The following is a 16,229-nucleotide window of genomic DNA, read 5'->3' as shown; positions in this document are numbered from 1 at the left end:
TGCAGCCAACAGTTCCATAGCTTCTGGAACACAGATTTGCTTTCTCCTAGTGCCCTGGCAGGATCCAGAGGAACCCTGGCCTCCAGCTCTGACTCAGGGGTGTTTAATCCTGCCCCAGCAGCTGATCCGGTATGAAGAGAATCAGATTCAGGGCCAGCCCATGCTACCAGCACCAGAACGCTCCGGGTCTCACTACACAGAAAGAGGCTAGCTGCACGTGGCATAAATCCCCTTTCCAACCTCTGGCACCAGTATCCCTGTAGAAGGCCACACCCTGCTCTGACTGAAGTCAATGGCCAGACTCCCTTTGGTTCAGTGGGAGAAGGATGAGATCTGCCACACACAGCTGAACTCTGCACTCGAGTGCTCTTTTGAATTAGGCTCTGCAGCCGTGTCTGTTTGATGACTACTTAGCATCTGCCCAGCCTCACACCATGCAGAAAGCTGGTCTGTAAAAGTGACAGTGGAAAACTGATGGACAATAGGAACCGGGAGCTACTCTGATCTTTGCCTTGGGACTTGCGGTAGTCAGTCCTGGTTTTAAGGCTTAGTTTCTCACAAGTCACCACGGCAAGAAAGAAACGCTCTATACAGCTTAGGAAATGGAGGAAGCCTGGCTTTCTGTTACCTTAACCCTAGCAAGCCAGGATAAAATGGACCTTAAAGTCACAGCATCCAAATTACGATCCATCTGGATGGGGCGGGGGTTCTGCTTGAATTCCAAATATGAGTTCAGCTGCCACTGTCGCCAGAACCACCAGCATTAGAAGCCAATGTTTTATCCCACTTAAAATGGTATAAAGCTTTAGGGTCAGACCCTCCACTGTCCTACAACTTGGGCACATCCAGACCCAGCAAAGTGGAAATGACTCTGATCTAGGTACCTCTCTGGCTTCTGCCACTATCATACCTGAGCCCCTCCCATTAGAGAAGAGATGCTGACTTTCCCTCCCTTTTCCCCAGCAGGCACCACGAAGCAGGGCTGCAGTTTGTGATTGGGGACTGAGCTGATGGGATGGAGAGTGCGGTCATGGGAAAGCCTGGGAAGAGAGGCTGTTTTTTACACTCGGCTCGGGACACAGCCATGCTCCTGGTCACTCCTGTTTTATCTGTGAGTAGCACGTAGGCTATGAACTAGGAGTTGCAACATGATTTTAGCAACTGGAGTAAGGAAGGAGAAAAACCAAGATGGTAATCAGAAGGATGTGGTTTTCTAGATCTACGACCCTGTGAGCTGCCAGGGCAAGGAATGATTTCAAAGACCAGTGCAAATGCTTTCAAGGAGAGTGCACTCTCTAACATCGCTCCTAGATCTTTTATCAGAAAGAAGCAAAGGAATGTGAGCCCCAAATTCACATTTCAATCATGTGTGTTTTGCAAACTACTAGGCCACTGAAGACACCTCTGCATCCATTGATCTTGGCTGGCTAGACAATACGCCGCTAAATATATATATATATGTCCCAGCAGACACTGGTATCCTTTTCATCTACATCATCAATCTTCCCACATCCCAGTACGCTGTCCCAGCTGAAGAGAGAAGAAAAAAGTTCCCTTCTCAAGGGCTGTCAGCTTGACAGCAAACAAGTGATTTCAAAAGGACAGTCCATGGGCAGAGCTTAAGTGCCCCCAAAAATATAGCATTTAACCCCTGACAAGCTGGGCTTGCTCTTGCACTCCAACAGCTCTGATAATCTGGAGTTTGCCCCTCATGTCCTTGCCCCCTGTTATAGGCCGGGTGATGCTGGGAATTGCTCAGTTTGGCTTTCCAAGCTCAGGTCAGGAAGCGGGATGTCATTTCTGAGTCCTGTTTTGGTTCTTCTTATGTGAGTGTCAAAGGATCAAAAATCCCCCTCTTCTTCTCAGAAAACTCTGGGCCTGATTCTCAGTTTCTCGCGGGGAGGAGTGGGCTGCCGCAAGGGATAGCTTTAAGCCACCTTTACGTACCCCATATCTGGGGGCCATGCAGAGCCCTGTCTGGCCTCTGGTATAAGCTAGAGCAGTCCCAGGGCTGCTCCAACTCATGTTCTGTTTCCCATGGCCCCTGTGAAGCAGAGATAAGCCATAGCGTAATGTATTCCAGCCACAGAGCAGCATACTCTAGCTACGTCCCTGACATTCAACAAAAATGATTAGGGGGCTGGAGCACATGACTTACGAGGAGAGGCTGAGGGAACTGGGATTCTTTAGTCTGCAGAAGAGAAAAGTGAGGGGGGATTTGATAGCTGCTTTCAACTACCTGAAAGGGGGTTCCAAAGGGGATGGATCTACACTGTTCTCAGTGGTGGCAGATGACAGAACATGGAGCAATGGTCTCAAGTTGCAGTGGGGGAGGTCTAGGTTGGATATTAGGAAACACTTTTTCACTAGGAGGGTGGTGAAGCACTGGAATGGGTTACCTAGGGAGGTGGTGGAATCTCCTTCCTTAGAGGTTTTTAAGGTCAGGCTTGACAAAGCCCTGGCTGGGATGATTTAGTTGGGGATTGGTCCTGCTTTCAGCAGGGGGTTGGACTAGAACCTCCTGAGGTCCCTTCCAGCCCTGATAGTCTATGATTCTCCCTGCACCAGGGATTGGGAAACAGAGCTGGTTTACAGCCCTTTCACTAATTACACACCAGCCAGGGAGGCTCCCCGTTGAAGGCAGATTCTCAGGGGGCTGCTTACATCTTTAAAGCACCTTTATAGTATCCAAGCAGGGCAAAGGGGCCTTATCGCAACAGAGAATCAGGCCCTAACTGTATGTTCTGAGATCAGTGAATGGTACGGGCCTTCTCAGCCCATCAGTTAGGGGCCTTGAGCCAAGCTCACTTACACTGGCAGCAGCATGGGACCCTGCAGTTCAGCTGTCACCAGCCCTGCACAGATGCCTGCGTGGGGAGAGAGACGGGAGTTCAAACACTATGTGAATCTAGCCCTGCTGTGGTTCTAGACTCTATCGATACTGTGGGGAGGAGCTGGGTCCTGCCCTTGGTCCACCCAGCCCACACGCTATACACTGCCCCCTTTCAAAAGATGCTCCATCAGCCACACTCTCCCCCCGACAGAGTCCTACCAGATACAAATAACAGCCCTTATCGCAGATATGAGGCAGCTATTTAGCGCTGGGAGCCATCACTCCTCCCAAGAGGAATTCTCCTGCAACCCAGAGCTCTGCAGAAGCCCTACAGTTTGGGCTGGATTATACTCTGAGAATCACACCAGGCTTTTGCATCTCAAAAGAAAAACTTCCCTTTTCACAGAGCCTGCTCTGCAAACAACATATCTCCCCCCCAGCACAAACACACAGCAATAGACTGCTCCCCTCTCTCACTCAGCCTGATAAACATTTCCCCTGGTCTCTCCCCCCCACCCATCTCCTTCTGGAGGGCCCCTTTAATTAGGGGGAATAGGAGCCACCTGTTCACCATCAGTGGCTCCCAATGCAGGAGATGCCTGCTCTTCTCCCACAGGGAAAGCAGGGCAGCTGTGTCTGGTTAACTCCTGCTGGTAGCTTCCTTCTCTCCTGCCTGCAGTCTCCCCTGTTACATCTCTCATCCTTTGCTGGGTCTCAGAATGGGGTTCCGTTAACTAGGACAAAAGTGCAGCTCTCTTCCTCTGGAGAGCACCTTAGCCCAGGGCCACCTTCACCAGTGAACTCCTCTCCAGGGCCTCAAAGTAGCTGTAAACCCATCGCTCCTGGCTGGTTAAATGAGGCTTCTTTGATCACTGGAGTGGCCCAAAGCAGTCAGAGCATATAGGTGACCCTGGCCCAGGGTCTCCACTGGGCTGTGGGACTTGCCTGGGAGGTGGTGAGGGCAGAGGGATGGGGTGAAAAAAGGGAGACCTCGGCTAAGCCATGTCCTAGTGGGGAGATCTAACAGACTGTGGACTGGGCTCCTAAGGGGAGCAATGGAGGCACCCTTGCAGGAGTCTTTCAGGGCCTGATCCTGTGAGGTGCTCTCAGCTCTTTGGGGAGACCCGAGGGGAATGGTGACGTTGGTTGGCCTGGACAAAGCCCTGCGCTAGCCCCTGCAGGATGGACTCTACATCTGAGAGGCCTGTTCCACCTCTAATTTCTATGGCCCCCTGAACCCCCACTGGACTCACTGGGAGCTTTGCTTATGTGGGAACTGAGGAGAACTTCACCAATGGGAATTTTGGGAGGGGAACAGAATCGGGCCTTAAGAGCTGCAGTATTTGGTCCAGTAACAACCTTCTCTTTCCTGTGCTTCCCCAGTTAATGCTGATTTCATAGCACGTGTGGCTAAGCCCCCTCGTGCTCTCAGAATGCAGCCTGGCCCTCAATATGTCTGTTACATAAATACAGATTAGAAGACTGGACCTTTCCAAAAAATCTTACCTGTAAGCACACATGGCCCCTGCACAGGAGATGCACTGAAGACAGCAGCACTTTTACTACGAGCCCTGCAGAGCATTCTTTCGTGGCTAGCAGCCTTTTCCCCCTTGAAGAGTGCTTTGAAAAGTGACTCCACAGAAATTTTCTACTCCACAGATCCACTCCCTGTCCATATTCAGAGGGAGGTCCGCTCACTCTGATGACACACTAAGGTTCAGTTTCACATAGGTACGTTGGTGGCTAACTCCCATATTTCAATAAGAGTTAGGATCCTAAATACCTCTGGGGATCTGGGCCTAAGACTCCAGTCCTGCAAACTCTCACTGCTACGCTCCTGTTAACTCTGGGACAGTGAGATGGTATCATCAACTATTCTGGCATCAGCAACAGAAATGCAAACTCAGTTCCCACGGCTATGCCAAATTCAGCTCTCAGAAATACCAGAGGGCGGAAAGGGTCAAGCTGGGTCAGAGCGGCAAAGTCTGTGGGCAGGTCTTCACTACGGGGGGGGGTCGATTTAAGATACGCAAATTCAGCTACGCGAATAGCGTAGCTGAATTCGACGTATCGCAGCCGACTTACCCCCCTGTAAGGACGGCGGCAAAATCGACCTCCGCGGCTTCCCGTCGACGGCGCTTACTCCCACCTCCGCTGGTGGAGTAAGAGCGTCGATTCGGAGATCGATTGTCGCGTCCCGACGAGACGCGATAATTCGATCCCCGAGAGGTCGATTTCTACCCGCCAATTCAGGCGGGTAGTGTAGACCTAGCCTATGACCACTAGACAAACTCCCCTCCAGAACCTGAAATGGAACCCAAGATTCCTGAGTCTCCACTATTCCTCTGCAGGCAGCAAACAGCTGTGAAACCAGGTGGCAAAGGGTGTGCCCCATCCCCCGTTAGTGCTTGCCCCCATAGTGGAGGACAACCTACTGCTGCCGTCGGTTAGTCCGTTAGCTCAAGTGGCAAAGGACTGTGCCGTGCATCTGATTGTAACCCTGCTGATTACCCATCTAGGGAGCCGTATGATTTCACATGATGCCATTTGCTGTTTCAAAAACCTAGGAAATTATACACACAACATCCTCCTGGGGGGATTCTGCGTGACTGCGCGCACACAGACCTCCGCAGAATTCCTGTGCTTCCCTGCCGAAAGGGAAGCCACATGGGGGGGGCCGACCATGGGTGCAGTTTGGGGGGCGATTGCCCCCCCAAACAGAGGTGAGGCATGGGGGGGGGGCACATGGGATTACATGCCCCTCCCTCCCACCATTTCTGCCAGCGCAGAGCTGCCCAGCTGAAGGAGGCTGCCTCTAGGCTCTGCTGATTCTGCAGCTGAACACCACCTCCTGGGTCCTAGAGCCAGTCGTGCTCCCCTTCTGTGTGCTGGGAGCCTTCCCGTTTCCTGGGCAACAGTGAGTGCCAGCCGTGGGGCTGGGTAAGGAGGGAAGGGGGGGCGATGGGGTGGTGGGGAAGGAAAGGGGGTGGAATAGGGCAGGAGGAGGGGAATGTGGGCGTGAAGGGAGGGGGGTGGGGCATGGGGCAGTGGGATGAGATGGGGAAGAAGGGGGACAGGGGAATCGAAGGGGGAAGTAGGAGCCCGGCATGTGGCATCCTCTCGGCAGCAGCTGGGGCTCCCCCCTTAAGCAGGCCCATCAAACCTGCACCCTGACAAGCCCTAACCCCCTATACCTGGACTCTCCCGTCGAGCCCCCCACCCCACTGATCCCCAACCAGCTGCACCTGGTGCACCTGACGCAGAGGGACAGGGCCCCGGGGTGTTTCTGGGGCAGGCCCAGCCCTTGCACTGTGTCAGGATCAGGTGCAGCCTCACTGCCGAGTACTGGGGGAGGTGGGGGCTTCAGGGTGATCTCCCACCTCAATGCAGCCAGTGGCTTGTGCTCCCCACTGCCATGCTGGAGCCACAGTTATTTACTGACAAATAAAATTTGCTGAATTTTGCAGAATTTTAAAATATTGTTCGCATAATTTTTAATTTTCTGGCGCAGAATTCCCTCGGGAGTAACAACAACTCTATTAAAAGAATATTACAGTTGCCAAGTCAAAGACTCTAAAGTTAGGAAATGCCAGAATTTAGATTGCCTAGGCAAGCTTAATTCAAGCCCCTTGTGCATACGCATAATGATACAGGCTTTAATTACATGGTCACATACTATTTTTTCCACCGGACCCCTGCCTCGGTCAGTGCACAGGATGGACAGTGCCCCCGGAGTGAGCAGTTATTCAATATTTTATTTTATCCGCATCGCTCCATATGGCTCATTTACTGAACGCCGTTCAAACCCTGCTCTGAAGATAGCATTAATAATGGGCTCTTCTAGAGTATGTGAATGCTTCACAAGCATTACACAATTTATTTTCACAGGCTCTCAAGTCCGCCACCCATAAAATGAGGAACACACGGTTAGTGACCGCCTATGAAAAGTCTGGTGTGAGCGGCTTGCCCAGCATCACACAGGAACTCTGTAGCAGAGGCAGGGATAGAATCCAATTCTCCAGGGCAACGTTCAGCTGCATTAATCATGAGACTATTTTTTCTCTTCCTACAATATGCCTCATTCACTACACACCTTCCAACTTCTGCTACCAACGAGGCAGGGGTCCAACACCGGACAGTCTGCTTCACTACACAGCCCTGATTCATGCCCAGAGCAGTGTCCATCCTGGGCACTGAATGAGGAAGGATCCCGAGGGAAAAAATTAGTATGTGACCATGTTATTAAAGACTGTATCATAATGCACATGCACAAGGGGATCAAATTAAGGTTGCACAGACAATCCTATTTCGGGCATATCCTAACCTATGAGTGCTTGACTTTGAAGCCATAACGTTATTTGAATGTTGTTTTTCGTGTGCAATTACCTAGGGGTTTAAAAAAGTGAACTAAAAAAACTGCAGCCCCATCATGTGAAATCTTACTTACCGCTCCGCAGGCCGTCAGCAGGGTTCGGATGTTTAGACCCACCCTGCAGACCTCGGCCACTTGAGCTAATAGAGTAACTGGTAGCAGTAGCAGGATGCCACCAATATTTGGACATTGTCCCAAGCTCCGCAGAGAGAGAGCTGCAAAGTGGTGTCTTGGGGGGCAGCCTTACCTTGCGCACTGGATGAACTGAGTTGCTTTTTCTGCATACTCTGCAGCCAAGCCAGTGAGGTTCACAGGCTGTTGGATGATGGTGATGTTTTCAAAGAGAGGAAGAGCCACCTTGGTGTAACAATCTCTCCCATGGCTGCTGGAGAGAAACCAAGAGACCCCGTTAGTAACAAGGGAGGCTTTCTGAATGAAGGAAGCAGGCCTGCTTGTGCCCTGACGTCAGTGGGGTCCATTCACTATGTGGCCCAGTCTCAGTTATTTCCCTTGTACCAGAAATCAAGCCTCATCTCTCTCGGGTTTGGCCGCACATGTGAGACGGACAGACAGACCTGGAGGGGATCTGAACCCAGCCCCTCACTATCCCCTCCCATTGCGGGAGAGCGAACACATTTTTGTTACCACCGGGAGGCTCCAGCCTAGCTCAGGGCCCCTTGCTGGATGGACACTCAGTAAGGGACAGTCCCTGGAGAGCATATGGTCTCAACAGACGGGAACTGAGGCACAGACAGACTGAGAGACTTACCCAAGATCGGGGGGGGGGGGGCAGTGTCTGTGGCAGAGCCAGGAACTGAGCCCAGATCTCCTGTGTCACAGACAAGTGTCTTAACCATTCCCTCCCATGGACCCCGTTTGGTCTCTGACTTCAGCAGAAGCCGGCCAGGGCCCCTCGTCTTGCTCTCTGGTTACCTCCTCTGGCTGGTGCATGAAGGAGCATTGACAGGTTCCTCAGGGTTTCCTTGGCCTGGGGGAGCAGTGCTGTGATGCCAGGGGAGGAAAGTGAAGGGGATCCAAAGGACCAGCCTGGCCCCCCAAACCTGCTGTGTTTTATACACACTGCAGGGTGAGAGGGGATGGTCCCCTCTGGGGCAGAGCAAGGGGAGAGGAGACCACAGCGAACATTCATTCCAAACCCTTCAACTTTATAACCCCTGCCAATTTCTCTGTTCCTGGGATCCATGAGAAAACGTTTTCCATTCAGCTCTGACATGTAGCACGAGGGAGATGCCTTTGATCACCCTCGCTCCCATCAAAGCCCAGACTCCATTGCACCCCACCGGAGAAGCTGTACCTTGTGGCTGCAGAGTGTCGAGGGCATGCCGGACAGGGAGGGAGGTCGTAGCCTGGGGTGTCAGTACAACCCATGTCGTGACTGTAGGGGATCCCGAAGTAATAGTCGAAACCTGGGATCCAAATGAGCGCGTTAGTGTGTCCGCAGCTGCCTTTTATCCACTGTTTACACAGTTGCTCCTGCTGAGTTTACAAACTCAAGGATGGGAACGGGGTCAGTTCTAGGCAAAACAGCGGCTTAGCCCCCTGTCCTGCAAGCAGAACCATGCAGGTGAATGCTCACGCCCATGGGGCTCCATGGGGGTCTGACTGAAGGTTCGGGGATCTAGCTCATGTTATAACAGGACGAGGATCCATTGAGACTTCATCGTTTGTACTTTCCTGTGGGTTTTTTCCCCAACATGGTCCTCTTTTTAAAGGGCTCTAATATTGAGTTAATGGAGGGCTGGACTGAGTAAATAGCACAATAAGAGGGACTCTATTCTAAAGATAAATTGATAGTAATGCTGGACTTTCCTCCAAGTGAAGACAGACTTTTTGGGTCAACTCCACCCCAGAGATAACTCTACCAACCCCTGTGGGAGCAGCCCTGGGTGTGAACTTAAACACAGGGAGATCCAGAGCACAAATATCCCCTACTCCACCTCGGCTACCAAAAGGAATTCACACCTCATAGACTGCGCCCACACGCTGCAAGCCCATGGGAGCTGGGCAATGGGCATTCCCAGCCAATAACTAGAGCTACTCCTTCCACAGGGAATTCAAGTCACTGGCCACCCCACCAACCCCTCCTGCTGTTGTGGGAGTGGGCAGGGGTTGCAGAGTCTCCTGTGCAGCAGAACTCCTCTGGCAGCGGACAGAGCAGCGCATGGCCTCCTGCAGTATCCCTGCAGACTAATGACCTACAGGGGGACTGACAGAGGAGCCTGCTCCTCGCTTGCTCCTCCCTCTCTGAGGGCAATTACCAGGAAGGAGGAGAATGGGTTTAAAAAGAGAAAGGGACAGTGGGAAACAAAAACACTTGCTGGGTTTTACAACAAAATCTTACCACGAAAGTTGGGATGATAGAGGCCGCTGTGCCCGAGGTGCCATTTACCTGCATGTAAGCAATAGGAAGTCTTTTCAGAAGGAAAACTTTGCAGGTACTAGTAATTACATACAGTGTCCAGGGCCTGACGTTTTAATCCAGCAACAAGAGTCGCTGTCTTTGCAGGTCCTGTTTAAAGCATGCCACTTTGCCAAGGGTTCCATTCCATAAAGGTGTTCGATCTCAGAGGAATTTCATAAAACAATTGTTACGTTTTCTCAAGTCTCGCTCATCCTTAAGCCCTTACCACAGTTCTGCCAGACATTCAGTTTTCAAAGACAAGACATTCTATGAGGTTCTGAATGATCCATTCTTGGCTTCCTCCTCTGAACTGCCACGTATGTGTTTTCAAAGATCAAGCACTATATTCTCAGGCTCTGCCACAATTTGGCCCAACATGATCACCAACAGTTTAATTATGAAGCTTTAGCTATTCTGGCCCATATCCTGCCATAATTTTGCATGCAAAACAAACTTTGAAGTCAAAGAATGATTTTGCATGTAAGTCAATGTAAAGAAATGGCAAGATCTGCATTTAATTAACTGAATTTCCTGGGTTTTGTGACTTTCTTTCATTGCATTTTAATGGCTCTGAATGAAAGTGTATGTTTTACTCATTATCCACAGATGACTGATCTGATACACTAGAATGACTCCCTTGGAAGTTGGGACAGCGCTCCATATGCTTGCAGTAGGGAGTTTGAAACTATGGACACAACATGTAACATAGCTTTTCATGCTAGCACAGGGTATTATATCAAGGAATATTTGGGTCTGTGGGCACAGAACCATTCTGCATGTTAATATTTTGATTAAAAGTTACTATATGTAGGAAAAAAACACTCTTCTAAAGTTAAACAATTCACACATTGAAATTTTGGAGGGAGCCAACAGTTTAGTTCACATCATGATGTAACCACCCACATTTAAAAAGGCGATTTTTTAAAAACATCATAGAACTGCAAAAAGAGAGGGAGAAAAAGTGAAAAGTCAGAAAAAAATTATCCTTTAAGTTCCTCTTTAATGAATGCATGGGTTTCAATGTAGGGAAAAGAATCCCAAGCGGAGGATGGGCGCCTGTATATATTTTCACAATATTGAAGAAATAGATAGATAGATAGATAGATAGATAGATAGATAGATAGATAGATAGATAGATAGATAGATAGATAGATAGAGGGGGTGTATGGGGATAGATAGATAGATAGATAGATAGATAGATAGATAGATAGATGGGGTGGATGGGGATAGATAGATAGATAGATAGATAGATAGATAGATAGATAGATAGATAGATAGATAGATGGGGTGGATGGGGATAGATAGATAGATAGATAGATAGATAGATAGATAGATAGATAGATAGATAGATAGATAGATAGAGGGGGTGGATCGGGATAGATAGATAGATAGATAGATAGATAGATAGATAGATAGATAGATAGATAGATAGATAGATAGATAGATAGATAGATGCAGAAAGTGCACTGGAGAATATATATTGGCCGAATAGTCCAGGGGCAGCTTGAACCGTTCTGCCAACATGCCTCAACGCTAACCCAGAAGGGACCAATCCTAGAGGTGAATGAAGAGTCAGTCTTCATGGCCTATTTCAAGGTTTGTCTTAGCTGCTGTGACTGCCAGCAAGGGAGCTAGTCACTTAGTGCCAAATGAGATGATGTTTCTCATGACATAGACGTGATGCTCAAGCTCCCGCCACTGAACAGCTTCCACCGCTATTTAATGCTTCTATTACAGTAGCACTCCAAAGCCCCAAGCAGGGTCAGGTGTGCAAGGTGCTGCACAGACCACAGAGACAGACACAGTCCCCACCCCCGAGAGTGTACAACCTAAGTGGTAATAATCACTTGCAGCCATTCCCTGCGTGGGTTGGATCTGAGCCAACGAATTAGCTCCATGGTCCATCCTGTGTCTCTTGAGCAGGGGTGTTGGAACAATCTTTATAGAGGGGGAAACTGAGAGCCATTGAACCAAACTGTATATAATGGAAACCACTTCAAGCCAGGGGGTGCCACCCCCAGCACCTCTGTTCCAGCACCTATGCCCCAAGCCCCGTTTACCATTGTCTACAGGATTAACTGCAAACCAGAACAGTAGTGAGCTTTCTGCAATGCATTCATTACCTATTACCGCAGTGATGTATCCTGCTTCCTTCAGAACCTCAGCTAACGTAGTCTCATTGAGGGGGAGGCCACCCACTGACGTGACAGCAAAGTTGTGGGTCACTCCATTGCGAATGCCGAGCCTTCCTGTGAGCAGGGAGGCACGGGATGGGGAGCAAGTGGATGCAGCAGAGTGAAAATCCACAAATCTAGAAGAGAGAGAGGCGGAACGTACCTTAGGATTTGTGACTGGAACGTCTGACAAAAAGCTGCAAAAATGACCCCCGCTAGCTGGCAAAAATTGACATGCTCCCACATGCTGGGCTTTGTCCAAGGAGCCCAGGGCTGCAAACAAACATACACGGGATTGCCATTCACTTGCCACAAGTGCAAATGACCATATTGTACATGTTAGCAGCCAGTGAGCTGCCCAGCTACCTGAAGATAGCTGAGTTCTTCAAACTACCCTGAAGCTATATGGGTTTCAAATTGCCACCCATTCCCTTAGCATTTGAGCATCTTCTGCACAAAGGAAATTGGGAACAGTGAAGCCCTGAGTGGATGTCATGGTGTCTCTTGCTCTTCTCCCTCTTCGGGCACAATAAACTCTGCTGGGAGTAGAGTGTGTTTGGTGGAAGGAGCTGGAACAGGGAGCGTTTGATGCTGGGAACATCACTGTGATTATATGGTGGAGACACTTTATCAAGTGGGAAGGTTCTACAGAGTTCCCTAAAGCCCGTCCGACTCCAGATTCATCCATAACCAGAGCCCTTCAAATGAGACGGATTTGTCACTGGCTTTCACGTGCTTCATGATCTGCATTGTCCCAAAGGAGGGAAACTGTCTCGGCAGTTCATCGATGGAGCTGTGCTCTCTAATGCAGTGGGGAGCTGCTCCATTAACTGCTTTGAAGAGGAGGACCAATGCCCCGACCTGGTGGCAGAAGTGGACTTGATGTGCTCACCACAACTTATACTCTAGAGGAGGTGGGCAGCTGCATTGGGTTCCAGCTGGAGCCTCTCTCTTGGTTCTCCATTCAAAGACAGGGAAGTGCTGTGACCCAGCCTGGCGGTGATGTGGGCATAGCTCTCGCCCAAGGGGAAGGGAGGGGGTTCCTAGCGAGGCACAAGCAATCAGATGCACAAGTGCAGATGCATTTTTCAGGGTGGCCCTGGACATTTCAGTCCTTAAATATCAGGCCCACCACTTCCTTACTTTGTATCTTCACAGTCAGACCATTCTCCTCACACCCACAACAGCATTGTGAGAGACTTGTCTTGTCTGGAATACACAGCTGGGTCATTTCCTTAAATTCTATTGTCGATTCCCCATCGCTAGAACCAACTTCCCCCTGCACCAAGGACCTGATACAGCTTTCTGAGGCCTTTCTCACACAGCCAGCACTTCTCCTCAGCCTGCCTTGATCTGAGGCTGTTGTCCCACTTCTGTTTAACCTCACACCAGCTCCATCGGTCAGGTTTCTCCATCTAATTCTAGGAAATCATTCTCTGAGCAGCCCCAGCGCCGCACAGTTCCATGCACCAACTGCCAAATACCCAGCGGGACTGAAATCCTAGGTAAGAACCTCAAAAGGACAAAGCACTAGAAAATATATCCCAGGGAACAATCTAGCAGTGCTGGGGAGAAGGGAGGCAAACTACAGAACTACAGTACCTGATCTAGGAGGTTTTTTCTATCTCATATAGGAGCTAGACTGGAATTGTCCACAGAGTTCAGAATCCTGTCCCAACCAGGGGCAGAATCAGATGCTCCAGAGGAGGGCACAAGGACCCTACAATAGGAAGATGTGAAATGCCCCCATGAAGGTCTCACCCTAATCCCTAAATAATGAGAGTGGGTGATTTAAACCTTGAAATATGCGGTTTTATAATGGTAGTGAAGCGGTGTGGCCTCCCTCCGAGCCAGAGGAGGAGGAACCACTCTCTCTGCCCGGGTGGGCGGAGTCAGGCCGGGCTTGACCCTCCCACCGAAAGTTGAGAGGCGGGGCAGGAAGTACAAAAGGCGGAGCCCCTAGCCGAGCCAGAGAAGGAGACAAACGTGCCTTGCTGGCTGCAGCCCACTGACCCTGCAGCCAAGCCAAGTGCACCTTGGCCCTGGAGAGGACCGAAGCCGGGAAGGAGCCAGTGGGACTGCCGGCAGCTGAGTACCCCGATGAAGCAGAGGCTCCTGAGACCACGGAGCCCGATATGGAACTCTGGTAGAAAGTAGCCCAGGGAAACCAGACTTCAGTTTGGTGGTGTTGTGACTTACCAGCCAGTCAGCGTGTTGCGGGAGGATCCCTGCTGACCCAGTGGCAGGACACCCCGCCAGTGTTAGTGCCCTGGGCTGGGATGCAGTGTAGGCGGGCGGGCTTCTGCCCCCCTACCCCTGGGGTGGCAGACTCCCCACCACAGAGTGCTTGCTAGCTCTCCCCTGCCTAAGGGTTAGAGCTCATAGACTGCTTTATTGTGCTGCCTGATTACAGGCCTGAGCCTACAGACTACTCATGAGCCCAGCCCTGCCTGAGGGTCTAATCCCTATTGACTATTTGGGGTCCCACCCTGTTACGAAGGCTGGAAGGGCCATGATCCCAATTCCTAGTGAAGTGACCCACAGGGAGAGGGACGACCACAACACCACTACAATAACTTTTCTAAAACAGGAGTTAATAAACTGGCAAGAGAATAAATTGTGCATTCTTGTAACCTAATCCTGGCCACATATTGAATAGTTAATGTTTAGGAACAGCTTTGAAAATGTAAAGCTCTATGTAGATGCTCAGGGTTATTGTTACAATGCATTGTATATTCCGGTTAAAAGGAATATTAAAATCATTTTCCAGCTGAGATTTCTCTCTGGGTTCTACACAAAAAGACATGGTATGATTTCCTCCGCGATTACCATAACTTGTATTTATCAATGTCCTTAAAGACAAGACTCGTTTATTTGAACCAGGACCTGCCTCTAAATATTTGCTGAAATGAAGAAAAGTCTTTACTGCTAGGCAATTATTTCATGCAAATATTTGTCTATCAGCTGTTCCTAGGCTGTCAGAACCCAGGTTCTCCGCCACACTGGCTGAAGTTAACCACAGTCAGCATGAAGAACAAACACGTTGCAAACAACCAAAGTTCTAAGCAGTGATGCTAGGTTCACTGATTTCCTGTGCATCTGGGCAAGTTTTCCAAGGCAGTCCTAATGCTTATTCAGGAACTCTTTCTTGGTCACCACCTGCACCTTTTGGGCTTGCTGCTGCCTGCAGACCAATGCCATAAATAAGAAGGATACTGTGCACTTGTATCACCCCTTCTTTTGGAGATCTCAGTGGTTTAACAGACACTAAAGCTGGAACTGTCAATGAGGCCTATGGAAGCTAGGTTCCCATCTCCAAACCCACCAAGGCCCCTTGGAAAATGCCAGCCTTAAAGCTCAGCCTCGCAACCTCTGTGTGAGGTAAGGGAGCATTATTATCCCTATCTTGCTGAGAGGGAAACTGAGGCACAGGATGGGCAAAGATACTGCCCAAGGTCACCCAGAGCTGGGAATAGAGCCCAGAGCTCCTGATTCAGCTTCCTGGACTTTAACCACCCTCCCTTCCCCTCCCCTCCAACCAACTCATGGGGAATCTGCCTAATTCTGAGGCAGGTGCAGTATCTTTTGGACCTTCATCCTACAGGCCACTGTAGCAGGCAGGGCCCCCACAGTGTCCTGCCCAGCCACACCCCATTGGTGGCGCTAGATCCCTGCTCTTGCTATTTTGAGGGCATATGTGATGTAAGTAACGCACATCCCTCCGTGGGGGTGGGCGGAGGGAGTGTCTCAGCATAGGGATGAATTTGACCACAGGTAGTCCAGAGCATGGTTCTCACATGGATCTCAGACGGGATACACTGGCACTTTACTGCTGTTGTTAAGAACTAGTGAGAACCTCTGTCCATTTTACTGTTGCCCACCTGCCATTTGGTATCACACAACAGGTAAATGGAAGACTCAGAAATAGACAGACGCCTCTTTGAGGCTTACCTCATTCCTTCTGCAGCCATCTGATCCAAGTTAGGAGTGTCCTTGGTTTCTGCCCAGTTGGCCCCAAGGTCCCCCCATCCAACATCATCTGCCAAAATGACTATGAAATTCGGCTTGTTCTGAACTGTTCTCTTCTCACCCACACAAAGATCTGAGAGGTGATAGAAGAGCCCAACTAAACAGCCAGCCAGCAGCAGAAGCATTTTCAGGAACAGAATCTCCATGGTGTCAGGAGAACGCCTCCTGGAGACCTTTAGTGTGAGTGAGTAGGTGGGGGTGGCCTATTCCTGCCGCACGCTCATTTGAGAATTCCCATTGTCGTGCTTTCCTCAGACGTGAGTCAGCTGTTTATTGCCACCCAAAGCAGCCCTAAGATTCTGCAGAGAAGCAAATTTCACATCTTTGGATGGTGCTGAAGAGACGAGTTACAAAACTGCGGTATTGACTTTTGATCATTTGGAGATCGACTGAACCATA

The 16,229-nt window shown here is 49.9% G+C and overlaps 1 protein-coding gene across 2 annotated transcripts in view; it reads right to left on the bottom strand.

Moving 5' to 3' along the window:
• The window catches only part of ARSG (arylsulfatase G), a 47,625-nt gene extending 31,649 nt beyond the window's left edge, over positions 1 to 15,976 (bottom strand). For both annotated transcript variants that reach the window (XM_065415942.1, XM_065415943.1), the window contains exons 1-5: positions 15,753 to 15,976; positions 11,751 to 11,938; positions 9,568 to 9,615; positions 8,521 to 8,632; positions 7,453 to 7,590 (exon numbers count right to left, since the gene is read on the bottom strand). In XM_065415942.1, the coding sequence (XP_065272014.1) occupies positions 7,453 to 7,590; positions 8,521 to 8,632; positions 9,568 to 9,615; positions 11,751 to 11,938; positions 15,753 to 15,976 (710 nt within the window). The remainder of the gene's footprint in view (positions 1 to 7,452; positions 7,591 to 8,520; positions 8,633 to 9,567; positions 9,616 to 11,750; positions 11,939 to 15,752) is intronic.
• Positions 15,977 to 16,229: the final 253 nt, after the last annotated feature.

This window comes from Emys orbicularis, chromosome 13 (assembly GCF_028017835.1).
Source record: "Emys orbicularis isolate rEmyOrb1 chromosome 13, rEmyOrb1.hap1, whole genome shotgun sequence".
Lineage (NCBI taxonomy): Eukaryota > Metazoa > Chordata > Testudines > Emydidae > Emys > Emys orbicularis.
The sequence above is the reverse complement of the archived record's forward strand: the minus strand, read 5'-3'. Positions and strand labels throughout refer to the sequence as shown.